The sequence below is a fragment of the Neocloeon triangulifer genome, unplaced genomic scaffold (assembly GCF_031216515.1).
Source record: "Neocloeon triangulifer isolate White Clay Creek 2 clone unplaced genomic scaffold, ASM3121651v1 ptg000012l, whole genome shotgun sequence".
Taxonomy (NCBI): Eukaryota; Metazoa; Arthropoda; class Insecta; order Ephemeroptera; family Baetidae; genus Neocloeon; species Neocloeon triangulifer.
In genome coordinates, this window is record NW_026775554.1 from 3,429,272 (window position 1) to 3,444,562 (window position 15,291).

The 15,291-nt window shown below is 35.7% G+C and overlaps 3 protein-coding genes across 10 annotated transcripts in view; 2 read left to right on the forward strand and 1 right to left on the reverse strand.

Annotated features, from left to right (window-relative positions):
• LOC132196733 (gastrin/cholecystokinin type B receptor-like) overlaps nucleotides 1–6,483 on the forward strand; it is a 46,588-nt gene extending 40,105 nt beyond the window's left edge. For all 4 annotated transcript variants that reach the window (XM_059619568.1, XM_059619569.1, XM_059619570.1 and 1 more), the window contains exon 9: nucleotides 5,908–6,483. The gene's annotated coding sequence lies outside the window, so the exon portion shown is untranslated. The remainder of the gene's footprint in view (nucleotides 1–5,907) is intronic.
• Nucleotides 6,484–6,788: 305 nt separating this feature from the next.
• Nucleotides 6,789–12,879, reverse strand: LOC132196732 (protein disulfide-isomerase). Of its 2 annotated transcripts, XM_059619565.1 has the most exons (10): nucleotides 12,783–12,879; nucleotides 12,582–12,737; nucleotides 9,687–10,018; nucleotides 9,349–9,486; nucleotides 9,056–9,286; nucleotides 8,764–8,964; nucleotides 8,420–8,590; nucleotides 8,114–8,242; nucleotides 7,891–7,980; nucleotides 6,789–7,024 (listed from the first exon to the last, which is right to left on the reverse strand). In XM_059619565.1, exons 2-10 carry the CDS (start codon nucleotides 12,727–12,729, stop codon nucleotides 6,974–6,976), a joined length of 1,491 nt encoding a protein of 496 aa, XP_059475548.1. In that variant the 5' UTR covers nucleotides 12,730–12,737; nucleotides 12,783–12,879; the 3' UTR covers nucleotides 6,789–6,973. The 2 variants fall into 2 exon arrangements, with proteins under 2 accessions (XP_059475548.1, XP_059475550.1); XM_059619567.1 differs by lacking the exon at nucleotides 7,891–7,980 and adding an exon at nucleotides 7,605–7,682 and having other exon boundaries at nucleotides 12,582–12,856.
• On the forward strand, nucleotides 10,350–15,174 carry LOC132196734 (methyltransferase-like protein 22). Of its 4 annotated transcripts, none has more exons than XM_059619575.1 (7): nucleotides 10,350–10,480; nucleotides 13,957–14,061; nucleotides 14,122–14,418; nucleotides 14,475–14,642; nucleotides 14,709–14,808; nucleotides 14,868–14,958; nucleotides 15,018–15,173. In XM_059619575.1, the coding sequence occupies exons 2-7, from the start codon at nucleotides 13,959–13,961 to the stop codon at nucleotides 15,105–15,107; spliced, it is 849 nt and encodes a 282-aa protein (XP_059475558.1). In that variant the 5' UTR covers nucleotides 10,350–10,480; nucleotides 13,957–13,958; the 3' UTR covers nucleotides 15,108–15,173. The 4 variants fall into 4 exon arrangements, with proteins under 4 accessions (XP_059475558.1, XP_059475556.1, XP_059475557.1 ...); XM_059619573.1 differs by lacking the exon at nucleotides 10,350–10,480 and adding an exon at nucleotides 11,768–11,919 and having other exon boundaries at nucleotides 15,018–15,174; XM_059619574.1 differs by lacking the exon at nucleotides 10,350–10,480 and adding an exon at nucleotides 12,971–13,244.
• The last annotated feature ends 117 nt before the right edge of the window (nucleotides 15,175–15,291 follow it).

Consider the following 15,291-nt stretch of genomic DNA (forward strand, 5'->3'; position numbering starts at 1 on the left):
TTCTTGGTGAAAATCATGAATTTAATTTTTTTCATTTAAGCGCTATATCTTCAATAAATTTTATTGTTCAGGCGGTTCAAGGGACTTAAATTGAAGGCGCTTGCACAGCCGAGTCAATATTGAAAGTTAAATTCTTGGTGAAAATCATGAATTTAATTTTTTTTCATTTAATCGCTATATCTTCATTAAATTTTATTGTTTAGGCGCTTCAAGAGACTTCAATCGAAGGCGCTTGCACAGCCTAGTCAATATTGAAAGTTGGATTCTTGGTGAAAATCTTTAATTTACTTTTTTTCATTTAATCGCTAGATCTTCATTTAATTTTATTGTTTAGGCGGTTCAAGGGACTTCAATCGAAGGCGCTTGCACAGCCGAGTCAATATTGAAAAGTGGATTCTTGGTGAAAATCATGAATTTAATTTTTACTATTTAAGCGCTATATCTTCATTAAATTTTATTGTTCAGGCGGTTCAAGGGACTTAAATCGAAGGCGCTTGCCCAGCCGAGTCAATATTGAAAGTTGGATTCTTGGTGATAATCTTGAATTTAATTTTTTTTCATTTAATCGCTATATCAAAGTTGAATTTTATTGTTAAGGCGCTTCAAGGGACTTAAATCAAAGTCGCTTGCACAGCCGAGTCAATATTGAAAAATGGATTCTTGGTGAAAATCATGAATTTAATTTTTTTCATTTAAGCACTATATCTTCATTAAATATTATTGTTCAGGCGGTTCAAGGGACTTAGATTGAAGGCGCTTGCACAGCCGAGTCAATATTGAAACTTGGATTCTTGGTGATAATCTTGAATTTAATTTTTTTTCATTTAATCGCTATATCTTAGTTGAATTTTATTGTTCAGGCGGTTCAAGGGACTTAGATCGAAGGCGCTTGCCCAGCCGAGTCAATATTGAAAGTTGGATTCTTGGTGAAAATCTTGAATTTACTTTTTTTCATTTAATCGCTATATCTTCATTGAATTTTATTGTTAAGGCGCTTCAAGGGACTTCAATCGAAGGCGCTTGCACAGCCGAGTCAATATTGAAAGTTGGATTCTTGGTGAAAATCATGAATTTAATTTTTACTATTTAAGCGCTATATCTTCATTAAATTTTATTGTTCAGGCGCTTCAAGGGACTTAAATCAAAGGCGCTTGCACAGCCGAGTCAATATTGAAAAATGGATTCTTGGTGAAAATCATGAATTTAATTTTTTTCATTTAAGCGCTATATCTTCAATAAATTTTATTGTTCAGGCGGTTCAAGGGACTTAAATTGAAGGCGCTTGCACAGCCGAGTCAATATTGAAAGTTAAATTCTTGGTGAAAATCATGAATTTAATTTTTTTTCATTTAATCGCTATATCTTCATTAAATTTTATTGTTCAGGCGCTTCAAGAGACTTCAATCGAAGGCGCTTGCACAGCCTAGTCAATATTGAAAGTTGGATTCTTGGTGAAAATCTTTAATTTACTTTTTTTCATTTAATCGCTATATCTTCATTAAATTTTATTGGTCAGGCGCTTCAAGGGACTTAAATCGAAGGCGCTTGCACAGCCGAGTCAATATTGAAAGTTGGATTCTTGGTGAAAAACATGAATTTAATTTTTACTATTTAAGCGCTGTATCTTCATTAAATTTTATTGTTCAGGCGCTTCAAGGGACTTAAATCGAAGGCGCTTGCACAGCCGAGTCAATATTGAAAGTTGGATTCTTCGTGAAAATCTTGAATTTACTTTTTTTCATTTAATCGCTAGATCTTCATTAAATTTTATTGTTAAGGCGCTTCAAGGGACTTCAATCGTAGGCGCTTGCACAGCCGAGTCAATATTGAAAGTTGGATTCTTGGTGAAAATCATGAATTTAATTTTTACTATTTAAGCGCTATATCTTCATTAAATTTTATTGTTCAGGCGCTTCAAGGGACTTAAATCGAAGGTGCTTGCACAGCCGAGTCAATATTGAAAGTTGGATTCTTGGTGAAAATCTTGAATTTACTTTTTTTCATTTAATCGCTATATCTTCATTGAATTTTATTGTTAAGGCGCTTCAAGGGACTTCAATCGAAGGCGCTTGCACAGCCGAGTCAATATTGAAAGTTGGATTCTTGGTGAAAATCATGAATTTAATTTTTACTATTTAAGCGCTTTATCTTCATTAAATTTTATTGTTCAAGCGCTTCAAGGGACTTAAATCGAAGGTGCTTGCACAGCCGAGTCAATATTGAAATATGGATTCTTGGTGATAATCTTGAATTTAATTTTTTTTCATTTAATCGCTATATCTTCATTGAATTTTATTGTTCAGGCGCTTCAAGGGACTTCAATCGAAGGCGCTTGCACAGCCGAGTCAATATTGAAAGTTGGATTCTTGGTGAAAATCTTGAATTTATTTTTTTTTCATTTAATCGCTAGATCTTCATTAAATTTTATTGATAAGGCGGTTCAAGGGACTTAAATCGAAGATGCTTGCACAGCCGAGTCAATATTGAAAGTTGGATTCTTGGTGAAAATCATGAATTTATTTTTTACTATTTACGCGCTATATCTTCATTAAATTTTATTGTTCAGGCGCTTCAAGGGACTTCTATCAAAGGCGCTTGCACAGCCGAGTCAATATTGAAAAATGGATTCTTGGTGAAAATCATGAATTTAATTTTTTTCATTTAAGCGCTATATCTTCATTAAATTTTATTGTTCAGGCGCTTCAAGGGACTTCAATCGAAGGCGCTTGCACAGCCGAGTCAATATTGAAAGTTGGATTCTTGGTGAAAATCTTGAATTTATTTTTTTTCATTTAATCGCTAGATCTTCATTAAATTTTATTGATAAGGCGCTTCAAGGGACTTCAATCAAAGGCGCTTGCACAGCCGAGTCAATATTGAAAAATGGATTCTTGGTGAAAATCATGAATTTAATTTTTTTTCATTTAAGCGCTATATCTTCATTAAATTTTATTGTTCAGGCGGTTCAAGGGACTTAAATTGAAGGCGCTTGCACAGCCGAGTCAATATTGAAAGTTGGATTCTTGGTGAAAAACATGAATTTCATTTTTACTATTTAAGCGCTGTATCTTCATTAAATTTTATTGTTCAGGCGCTTCAAGGGACTTAAATCGAAGGCGCTTGCACAGCCGAGTCAATATTGAAAGTTGGATTCTTGGTGAAAATCTTTAATTTATTTTTTTTCATTTAATCGCTAGATCTTCATTAAATTTTATTGTTAAGGCGGTTCAAGGGACTTAAATCGAAGATGCTTGCACAGCCGAGTCAATATTGAAAGTTGGATTCTTGGTGAAAATCATGAATTTAATTTTTACTATTTACGCGCTATATCTTTATTAAATTTTATTGTTCAGGCGCTTCAAGGGACTTCTATCAAAGGCGCTTGCACAGCCGAGTCAATATTGAAAAATGGATTCTTGGTGAAAATCATGAATTTAATTTTTTTCATTTAAGCGCTATATCTTCATTAAATTTTATTGTTCAGGCGCTTCAAGGGACTTAAATCGAAGGCGCTTGCACAGCCGAGTCAATATTGAAAGTTGGATTCTTGGTGAAAATCTTTAATTTACTTTTTTTCATTTAATCGCTATATCTTCATTGAATTTTATTGTTCAGGCGCTTCAAGGGACTTGAATCGAAGGCGCTTGCACAGCCGAGTCAATATTGAAAGTTGGATTCTTGGTGATAATCTTGAATTTAATTTTTTTTCATTTAATCGCTATATCTTCGTTAAATTTTATTGTTCAGGCGCTTCAAGGGACTTCAGTTGAAGGCGCTTGCACAGCCGAGTCAATATTGAAAATTGGATTCTTGGTGAAAATTATAAATTTTATATTTACTATTTAATGTATAAATAATTATTTTTTTTTATCTCATTACAATTAGATAGATAGAGTATTTATTGAACACAACTAGGTGTACAACGGGTGTCTAAAGCTAATTTGTCTTCCTAAAATTAATTTTACAATTAAGCTTGTTTCGATAATTATTACAAAGTACAAAATTAGTTAATTTTGATTTTTGCAGCCTCTCTTAGGCTTAGTTTACGTTCATTACATTCAAGAATATGATATTGTGAACATTTCTTACCGCAGTGCTTGCATTCACAATCTATTGTCGCTTGAGAATGAAAATTTTTATTCTTACAAAATAAATAGTGGTACCCGTGACAGGCAAATCTCGTAAACACTTGGCGATCACTGAACATTGCACATTGCCAATTTTTATTCTTCATAGTTTCTGTCTCGTAGAACTCATCACATATCTCAAGTTTGTTTAAATATTTAGACCTTCAAAATTTCTGGAATGCTTCAGTTTCAGTTAGAGAATATTTTACCTGTAAGTCCGATACAAAGAGATCAGTGTCAACTAATTCATACACAAATCTAGATCTAATATACTTGGACAGTCCTAAAACTCTTTTTAAATATCTTGTTTTGACTTTTTCAAGATTTTCAAAATCAGTCTTTGTTAGTAAAGGCCATATTTCTTCAATGCCGTAGGACGCAATTGGGGAAATTTTTAGTTCAAATAGCTTGTGTGCTGTTTCAATGGATAATTGTTTTAGTTCTCGTATATTATAAGTGGCCAGCAATGCAGCTCTTGTTCTTTTTTCAATGTGCTTTCCAAAAGAGATTCCTGATGGTTGAAAAGTAACTCCTAAATATGTAAACTCAGCAACTCTCTCTATTTCAATTCCACCTAAATCTAGGCGGTCACTTAATGCATATTTTCCTATATGCATATTTCCTATATTACAATTATTAATATTTAAAATGTTAACTAATTTAAAAAAAAAATAGTAGCTGTCTAAATTTTTGGTTTAATATACTAACAAAAACAAGCTTGCAATTTGATTAAAATTTTCGGTCTATATTGACCTCAATTTTTGGCTCCCAGCTCCCATTAAACAAATCATGCGTTTAAAATAAAAATAATGTTGCAAAAATTTGACTAATTATGTTCTTAAACTTATTCTATTAATTGCATCAAAGGGTTCGTACTTTATTCAGTTTTTTCTTCCTACTGAAATGTTTGAAAACGTGGATTTAGCTCCTTTGCTAGCTGACCGGCAATGGATTTAGCTCTTTTGAAAGGACTTGCAGCGTTTTGTGTTTTATTGTTAAAGTGGAACAAAAGAGTTAGCAGAGTTGGAAAAATATATTTAAAAATTTAGGAGACTCGAAATTCTGAATCAATAAACATTGTCATTTTCATTAAACTAGGCAAATTGTAGGCCCTAAATCCTGAAATTTTTCATTTCTCCATCCTTTCATTGTATTAAAACAATATTATTCTTTAATCTATAATTCCACCGATTAGAGCATATCAGCTTATTTTGTCAAAAATAAAAATTAAACCGCAAAATGTACCATTCAGTTTAGGAATCAGATTAAAACTCCAATGGACTGGAATATATGCATTGATTATGCAATTTGTGTCACATAGATGACGAGCGGGTTGCTTAAAATGGTTATTTTGGCCCTGTCTGCATACTGAAAATCATTAAATATTGCTCCCTTTTCCATGTTAAGAAAATTATGACATGTAAACTGACGAGGCCCTATTGACAGGGGATGATGAAGCGATGGATCAAGTTTTATCATAATTAGCCGTGCATAGAAAAAAAGAGTGGAGCCCAAAAATGGGGGGAACAATTTTGAGGCAGCAATTTTCCGAGTCATTTACCTTTCTTGTTATTTTGCGTCCTTGGCGGGGTTGCATTTGAAACGAGGTGATTTGTCTCCAGCGAGATACTGTTGGGACACATACGATCTCGCAAAGCCTGCGGGTGGCCACACCAGATTATTAATCTGCTGCATGGCAGGTGCGCGCGCTAGAAGGACTACCCTGTGGCGCAGCACTTTTGACTTCTCTTCTAACGTTCTGCTCCCTCTCATGTTTCAGACATTTGCAGAGCAGGAATGACAGAGCAACATTTCTCGTCGGTGAAGATTTCCAGGGCGAAAAGTTTGTTTTAAGTGAGAGAGTGTTGCTGCTGCCACCGCCAGCAGACTGCCCTATTTGACACACTCAACCATCATTAATAAAACTCATGTAGGCTGGACTTTCAAACTACCACATAATGAAAAATGGATCGTGTTTAATGTTGAATAACGACGAGGGCAAATAATTTTGCAAAACGTTTATCTCTGTGGTGTTTTAAATTGCAAAGTCCGAAATCATGCTCAAGGGGACGAAAAACAAAAGCGCACATTCTTATAAATAATGGGGTGTTTGTGTGTGTGACTTTGAATCATTCCTAATTACATTTTATTAGCTGTGCAATTCCTGCTAGGTCGTTGTTTTTACTCGTCGACGTACTGCCAAAAAATTGCAATTGTTTGTTCATGTTTCTGTGTAATTTAACTGAACTCATTGATGTTATATAAGGTTTGGTCATGCAGGTTTTATTCACTCTTCAATGTTTAATGTGTGTGATGATTCTTTATTTGTGATTCAAATAAACTGCATAATTACTTTAATTCACTCTCAAAATAATTTTAATTCATCTCATTTTTACGGATAAGGAACGAATAAAAAATAAAAACAGAATTTTTTAAGAAAAGAATCTTTTATATCCTCTCTTACACATGGACTGGTCTCAGAAATGCCATCACGTACCTCATACACAACAATGGAATGAACGCATCCGTTTTCAAGAAGGTTTTAACAAATTGTGCTTATTTTGCTCTTATGAGTTGTAAATTCACATTCATTACGAAATATAAAATATAGAATTACACCATTTTCAGTTGGTAATAAATAATAACTTCAACTTCAAAAAACTTCAGGTGTCCTGATCGTACACACGCACTGATTTTTTAATCATTTTTTCAAAAATTAATCAAAGAAATAAACAGAGGCCCTAATTATAATGCATCAAGTAACAACCATTCGGAAAAGCCTCAATTTTTCAAATTAGTCCTGTAAGGCCCCCCGAAGTATAGATCGAATCAATCAATTTTATAATTTACAATTCGTCCTTTCTGGGAGCATCATCGTCTTCATTTTCATCCTCGTCCTGGAAGAATTTTTTATTTATTAGAAGACTGAAAAGTTTTGAAATGTTGAATCTAGGGTTTGGTCAAGGTCCGCTCATCAGAAAATTTCGATTGTTGCTGAGCTCTCTGATTGGGTACAACTTTACTTGTACCCAATCAGAGAGCTCAAACAACAATCAAAACTTTTTTCATTGTTGCTGATGCGCGGACCTTGGGTTTGGTCATTCATAAGATTAGCCAAAATCTTTTCAATTCCAGCCCATCAAAAATGAAAACCCAGATTCTTCAAACTATCACGTGCTCTTGGGGGTTAGTTTGCAGGTAAAGTGTATGAAAGTATTTACAGGTATGAGAGAAAAGGAATTTGAACTGAAGCTTGAAGCTATGTTGACAAATTACAAATTAATTAGGAAAGTTTAAAAAAGAAACACAAAACTGCACCGTAAATTTTAAATTTAAGTCTTTAAAAGCGAACTTGGAAGTTAGTTGCAGGAAAAAAAGAAAGAGAAAATATTTACAGGTATGAAAGAACAAGAATAGTAACTGAAGCTTTAATTTGATTGGAAGGAAACATAAAATTGCACCATTAAAGTCGTCTACCTCTGAAACCTTTTCCTCTTTTCCTTCAATGAAATCACTGAGTGCCTCAAGAGTTCTGGCTCCTTTGTAATCGACCACCTGATTAGTGCAACAAAAAGGAAAGCAGTCCAAATAAGAATGTTATACCAAACAAAACCAACTTGTTAAAATATAAGCATTAATATAAACGCAAGCACACCAATCAGCAACAACTCTCGGCCACTAGAGAAAATGAAGACAGATAGTTAGTTAGGAGGGTGTGGATGGCACGTGAGAAATGGGGACTTTGCCCTGAAAGACGAGCTACCTCATCAGGTGCAGCCTGGCCGTACTCGCCGCTGGTTTCGATGAACTTGCTCATACCGTCAAGTGTTCTCTCTCCGTTGTATTCTACGACCTATTTTTGTGATCACACAAAATTTTCATATCATGGAAAAATTTATAAAATATCAAGAGTATTTATTAATTTTGCTAAATATCAACAAACTATTATTAAAATTATCATTACTTGTTGATATCAGAAATCTTACCTTGTTATCACCCTTCTTGTACAATTTGATTGTGGGGAAGCTGGAGATCTTGGTGTGCTCAAGTTCATTGGCTGTGGCATCGATCTTGGCAATGACAACATTCTCGTTCTCCTTGAACTTTTCACCCAACTGAAATCAGAAATTTTAAATTAGTTCCTGTTTAATACAAACTTAAACATCAAAAAATTAAATTATTTAAGCTCAGCTCTTCTTAGAGGATAAAAATGACAAGTTCTTCAAGGGGATCAGAAAACCAATTCATCAAAGCAAGATCAATAATATTTTGGTGTTGGAGGATGAACTGACCTGATCGTAGATTGGTGCAAGCTGTTTGCAGTGTCCGCACCAGGGAGCATAGAACTCTACCAGGACATCCTTTTCCGTGTCGAAAACAACGGTGTCAAAGTTGCTGGCAACGAGATACTTGACAGGGGTCTTGTCCCAGTCTTCAGGGACGTCTTCAGATAGGAGGTGTTGCTATAAAATCAACAAAACGTTAGTCATGTTTATTTTATAAACTATAACATGCAATGAGAAATAATAAAGGGCTCAGTTCTTCTTAGAGGACAAATTTCTAGGTTCATCAAAATCTTCAGACTTTAAAATCATCATAGTAGAAAGCAGAGAGTAAGTTGAGTAAATCGAGCTACCTTGAGCTTTCCATCAATGAAGTCCTGGACAAACTGTCCAATAATTTCCTCAGAAAGCTCGCCGGACTCTGGCTTGTACTTGGCCATGTCTTCCTCGAGCTTGATCAGTCTCATGGCAGGCACCTCCTCCTTCTTCATGCCGAAGAACTCGAGGATCCTCTGGTGGCTATCGTCGTCGGAATCAATGGTGACAAACAGGACCTAGAAAATAACAAGAATAAGCATTGCTCAGACAAAAAAAATCCAAATAATATTATAATTTAATTAATCAGTTATATAAAAATAGACGCACCACTCCCTTGTGCTTCTTGGCAATGTTGCGAGTTGCTTCCAGGTACTTGTCAAAGTGTCCAGCTTCTTTGGAGAAGAAAAGCAGTAGGTGCGACCGAATCTCTCCACCGAAAATCTTCTGAGCAGTGTCGTGGTTGAATTCAACAACCAGGGGCAGGGCCTCGGAGGCAATGAACTTGGTCAGCGCGTCGGGGGCAAACTCACCCTCAAAATCAGCACGGCCATCGTCGAACTGCATTGAAAATAAATTTTTTTAGTCAGAGTATTCAAACAAAAAACAAAAGCTTCAATTACCTTCTTGAAAAGGACAACCTTCTCTCCATCAACCTTGTACTCGGAGAAGACAGAATCATCGCTGGTGATTCCGAATGGATGGTCGTCGATGGCAGAGGCGGCGGCGAGGAAAGCCTTAGCACCATCAGTTGTCTGGTCCTGAAGCAAAAACAAACAATTATACGTAAAAAAAAGATAAAAATTTAAATATTTGGACAATTAGGCCCTTATTAATTTATGAATTTCAATTACTTCTACAGCCTTCTTACCTAAAAACACTTCAAAATTCAAATTCCCGCCAAAACTCAGCTGCAAAAGGCAACTTACATCAGCAAGACCAAAAATCCCATTTATTTCACCTTGAAGAAGCCGATGACGGCAACATTGTTGGCCTCAACAAACTCCTTTGCGTCGGCGACGGAGGACAATTCCTTGGCGGCAGGTCCAGTCTTCTTCTTCAGCCAGCCAACAATGTCTGCAGACTGACGGCCTCCGCTGTACTCGGAGGGGTTTCCGTTTCTGAAGAACTTGAGCGTGGGGTAGCCACGAACGCCGAATTCTTCGGCCAGCTCAGGCTCCTCGGTCGCGTCGACCTTGCCCAACTTGATGTTCGAGCCGTCGGACTCGAGGGCTTCGGCGGCTTTGGCGTACTCAGGGGCTAAGGCTTTGCAGTGACCGCACCATGGGGCGTCTGGAAAAAGAAGGGAATAAAATTTTAATTAAAGAATGAAATAAAACAGACCAAAATTTGATAAATTATCCAACAAATTATTAAAATTATGACTTTTATGGAGATTTCGACAATGTTCTAAAAATTTTGTAGAATTTGATAAGGTGCTTCAAAGTTTCCATTGTCACAATTCTGCATGTACAGTATTAAAAAAAAAACACTTAAGTGCTCTTAATTAAAAAAAAATGGGCGTGGTAATTTTCTGAAACAACGCGGTGGTTTTTTTAGTTTTTTTCTAATCTGTTGCGCTTTCAGGATTGAATAACTGGGTTACCAGATCATCTGGCACCGACTCAAAAACCGAAAGTGAGACAAAATTGCGTGGTCGGGGTTAATTTTAGATAAGTCGCCAGTTTGACAGTCAAGCGCGGGTAGAAAAGACCAGCAAATCTCGCTCTCGTCATTGACAGTTTTCATTGAAAGGTAAATAACATAATATGATCGTCACTAAGTTCCAAAAATAGGGAATAATAAGTAGAATTTAATGGAAATAATATTTTGTGTAATTGCAAATTGACGGAGTCGTTCAAAACAGACAGGCCGATAACGCCCGTCGCTTTTTCTTTCGCTAGGTTGAACAACCTTCCCCGAGGTCACCAAGCGTACACCTCTCCCATTATTTCTGAAACGCGGTGTGCGTCACTTCTTGCTTTTTTATATTTAGCGAGCGGAATTAGCGAAACGCTCCAGTTGAAACGAAAAGTGGGCGCCGGCAATTTGCTAATTTAATTAGTTGGAAATTTTTTAATTATTTTTTGCCAAATTTTCTTGAGATGGAAATCTTTAGGTCTTCAAAGTCTTTTAGGTGCTCAAAGCTAAAAAATAAAAATTTAATAAAGTTACATTTTCTACAATTATTTTTAGGCTCTTTACGACATCGCAGAAAATTTATAAAGCAGCCATATTAATTGGCAAGTATGAAACAAATGAAAGTAAAATAAATAAATTTATCAAAATTCTCAAGTTTATTTTTAGATTTAAAAAGTGGAATTGAGTTTGTTGCCGAGTGTGCCGCTATCGAACAGTGGTAGAATCTCGATTGCTGATGAGGCGCACTTGGTGAATGCCAAGGCCACGTTGGTGAACAAGCAAAATGTAAAAAAATTATAATAAACAGTTTGATGGATGGGACAAATATGAATTGGAACTAATGAGAGGAGTTGAATAAATTGGCGCATTCAGCAGGTGTAAAGTGAAAAATGCCAAATCAGCAATGAATCAAAATTGATTCACGATTATAAAAAAATTACTCCCTTTCGTGATATACGAAAATTGCATCATGTAGCTTCATATTGAAAATTAAAAACGGAGCTGAGCCTGAATTTCGTGGATAAAAACTTCATATAATTTTAAAAAAAAAATCAAAAGCTTCAGAGAAAGTCAAATCTTAATCTAATTTTTTTTTTTTAGATTTTAGAAATATTGGATTAAACAACAAAAATAAATTTAACACATTTTGTTTCAGATTATTTTTTAATCTTTGAATTGCAATTTCTTCCTGAAATTAAAACAATTTAAAAAATAGCAAAGGCTCAAATTTGAATATTTCGGTCAGATTTACCCAAATTTTATTCAAATAAATTAAATCTTCCCACGAAGATGAAGAAGATTTCTGTTTTCGATATTAGCGCATGGGAGCGTCTTGCGTTTTGCTCTTTCGAGTAAGGAGTCGGGCCGATGCATGGCAACAGAGCGGCTTGAGATTGAACTCATCCGGCCACGTCACTCCTCCTTCGTCTCAATGGGGCTGCTTTCCAGTGTAAATTGTCATCTCGGCCTGCTGTTGCGATCACAGGAAAATAATTCAATAGAAAACCAACCCCGCAGCGGGCGGCGACTAATTGCCCATTCGCCCTCAGGGGGTGAGTGCAATGAGCCTCCACCAAGGGGCAAAATAATCAGGAATGCTTGTGCACCCACTCACGCCCAGCTCAATATAAATCATCAGCTATATAATTCAACTAAAAACACATTTGGGAAAATAATATCTAATTTGGGATGATTCACAAAAATAATTGGCCCGACAAGGAAAGAAAAATTTCGAAAGAAGAAAATGAGACGTGGAGGTCTTGTTTATCTTATCGCACAATATGTTTCCTTGAAATATGTCCGAGTGAAAATTTTGCCATAATTTTTACTCCACAAATAAACGCGTGGAAAAATAATTAACTACGTCATGAAAGTTGTCAAATAGCTTTAGCAAATATGTATTGACCTTTTTTATCAGCCTTTTCTATCGGCTTCATAAAATCAAACCTAATTTGTAGAACAAAAGTGAATGAACTAAAAAAAATTGAAGCACTCAAAAATTTAAATTTTTGAAGTCGGTCAACCCTGTCTAGAGAAAAATCAAATTTTTTTTGAACTTTTGAATGCGACGCTCTTTAAAACAAAAGCCGGCTCGCAACTTCTGCTGCGTTTTCTTTGGTCATTTCTTTTAAATTTCTTCAACCGGATGTAATTGAAGCGATCCACTTCCTACATCTCTGAGTTAAAAATCGCCGATTTCTGTGGAAATACTTACAAAATTCAACGAGGATGAACTCGTTGTCGGCGACCGCCTTCTTGAAGTTGTCTTTGTTGAGCACGAGCACGCCGTCCTCCGACTTGATTTCCTCGTCGGCCCTCGTCGCAAGGGCCAGCAGCAAAATTACAAACACCGACCGGACCATGGTGGACACTGTACAAATTACAAAATTTAATACTACACCGGACCGCTGTTTACCCGTGCAATTCCGGTGGAAAAGAAGCCGCCGCCGACAAAGTGTTTGCCGATCCTACAACGTGTCCAAGTCAGGGAACATGGAAGAGCGTGTTGGCCCTGGATTGGCCGACGCGGGTCACGTGACTCGGTGACGTCACGTATTTTCCACCAAGCTAGCGCCGCGGTATGCGCCAACCAAACAAAGTTGACAGGAGGCAGGGAGAGGGGGAAATGGTGAAAGGAAAATAAACAAAACAGGCGCTACTCGAGAACGTTCTCTAAAATTTTGGTTGTCTTTTTGTTAAAAATTCGTATTAAATCCAAATGCAGCCAAATACAAACGGGGAACAAACACGATTAGGTCGCATTGATCTTATTAGGGACTATAACAGGAGTAGCAAGACAGGAATCTGAAAGGCGACTGAAAAGACATTTCTTGATTACTTATTGAAGGATTCGCTCCAAAAATGTTGGAAAGTGAAGGTTGTTTTTCACATTATTATTATAATCTCCATGATCTACATAAATACAGTCACTTTGACTACATATTATGCATTATTTTCTCCTCTTCTTATTCTTATTTTAATATTTTTTCCATTTTTTCAAGTTCCTGTAAATTAATTACTATTTTGTACACATTACTAATTTTTGTATCGCTTTGTATCGGACTTACAGGTAAAATATTCTCTAACTGAAACTGAAGCATTCCAGAAATTTTGTGTGTCTAAATATTTAAACAAACTTGAGATATGTGATGAGTTCTACGAGACAGAAACTTTGAAGAATAAAAATTGGCAATGTGCAATGTTCAGTGATCGCCAAGTATTTACGAGATTTGCCTGTCACGGGTACCACTATTTATTTTGTAAGAATAAAAATTTTCATTCTCAAGCGACAATAGATTGTGAATGCAAGCACTGCGGTAAGAAATGTTCACAATATCATATTCTTGAATGTAATGAACGAAAACTAAGCCTAAGAGAGGCTGCAAAAATCAGAATTAACTAATTTTTGTACTTTGTAATAATTACTGAAACAAGCTTAATTGTAAAATTAATTTTAGGAATACAAATTAGCTTTAGACACCCGTTGTACACCTAGTTGTGTTCAATAAATACTCTATCTATCTATTACTAATTTTTGGCATTTTGGCATGATATATCCAGAATCTTATTCATGATTATTTTTTTCACAGAAATGTCCATTCGAGAGCATTGCATCGTTACATCGGAGCTTCTGCCTTACTTGGACAGAGAGGACGACGATTCGGAAAATGCAAAGAACCTTGTCAACCCTGACCGTATTTATAATTTAAAAAAAAGCACATTCTAAATCTGAAAGTAAATAATTTTTGTCGCAGATGTATTGTCAAAGTTTCCATTCCACTGTCCTGTTTTGCGTGGAACAGAACAGGTGGTTGACGAGGACGGTGATTTGGTGTTGGATCGCAGAGAAAATGCAATCCTGATCGAGCACGGCAAGTCCACAACCTTGAACGAGGTGGGACTGCAGGTGTGGAGAGGCGCCCTGCTTCTTGCGGACTGGGTCATCCACAACACCAAACTTTTATCCCAGGCAACTGTCCTTGAACTCGGCTCTGGCACTGGTCTCACGTCAATTGCGGCAGCTTTGGTCGCTGCAGAAGTTATATCGACAGGTATAAAAATGAATCAATTTTATAAACAATAATTCTTTCTTGTTCTTGTTTTTTAGATGCCGACATTGGGAATATTTTGGCTTTGATTGACTCAAATTTCAAAAGAAACCAGAGTTTAGTCAAATGTCCGTACAAAGTCCTAGAATTGGATTTCTTTGCTCAGGAGTGGTCAAATGAATTAGAAGAAGTGATTGATAGGACCAATATTGTCATAGCAGCAGATGGTTGGTTCATAAATTTTGTCTGAAATATATCAAAATGTATAATTTGGAAAAAATACACATTTTTAGTGATTTATGACGACGATCTGACTGAGGCATTTGTTTCAACTTTAAAGCGTTTATTAAGTAAACCCCCATCAAAATCAATTTATATGGCTTTAGAGAAAAGGTAAGAAAGGATACAAAATTTCTTTATAAATATATGAAATTAATCTTCAATTGTTGCAGATTTGTTTTCACTCTTGAAGATCTCGACTCTGTTGCACCGTGCTTTGAGCACTTCCTGAGGTGTATTGCAAAGCCAGATTTTCCGTGGAAGGTATTTATACTGACGTAATATTATTTTCTTTGGCATTAATTTTACCCTCTTTTTATTAGATGGAAACTGTGGACTGTGATTTCCCCCAGTATTTTAAATATGAACGAACAAAGGAGCTAGCACTGTGGAAAATATCCTCTTTGATTTAATTTATTCATTAATAAAAATAAGGAAAAAATATGTAATAAGCATGAAAATTGTGCGTTTTTTTAATAAACTCAATCTTGGCTCAATCCACATTTTATATTTATATATAATTAGTTTCAGTATTCATATAATTATGCCTGTAAATTTATATTTTATTTAAAAATAAAATTTTGATAAGTTGGTATC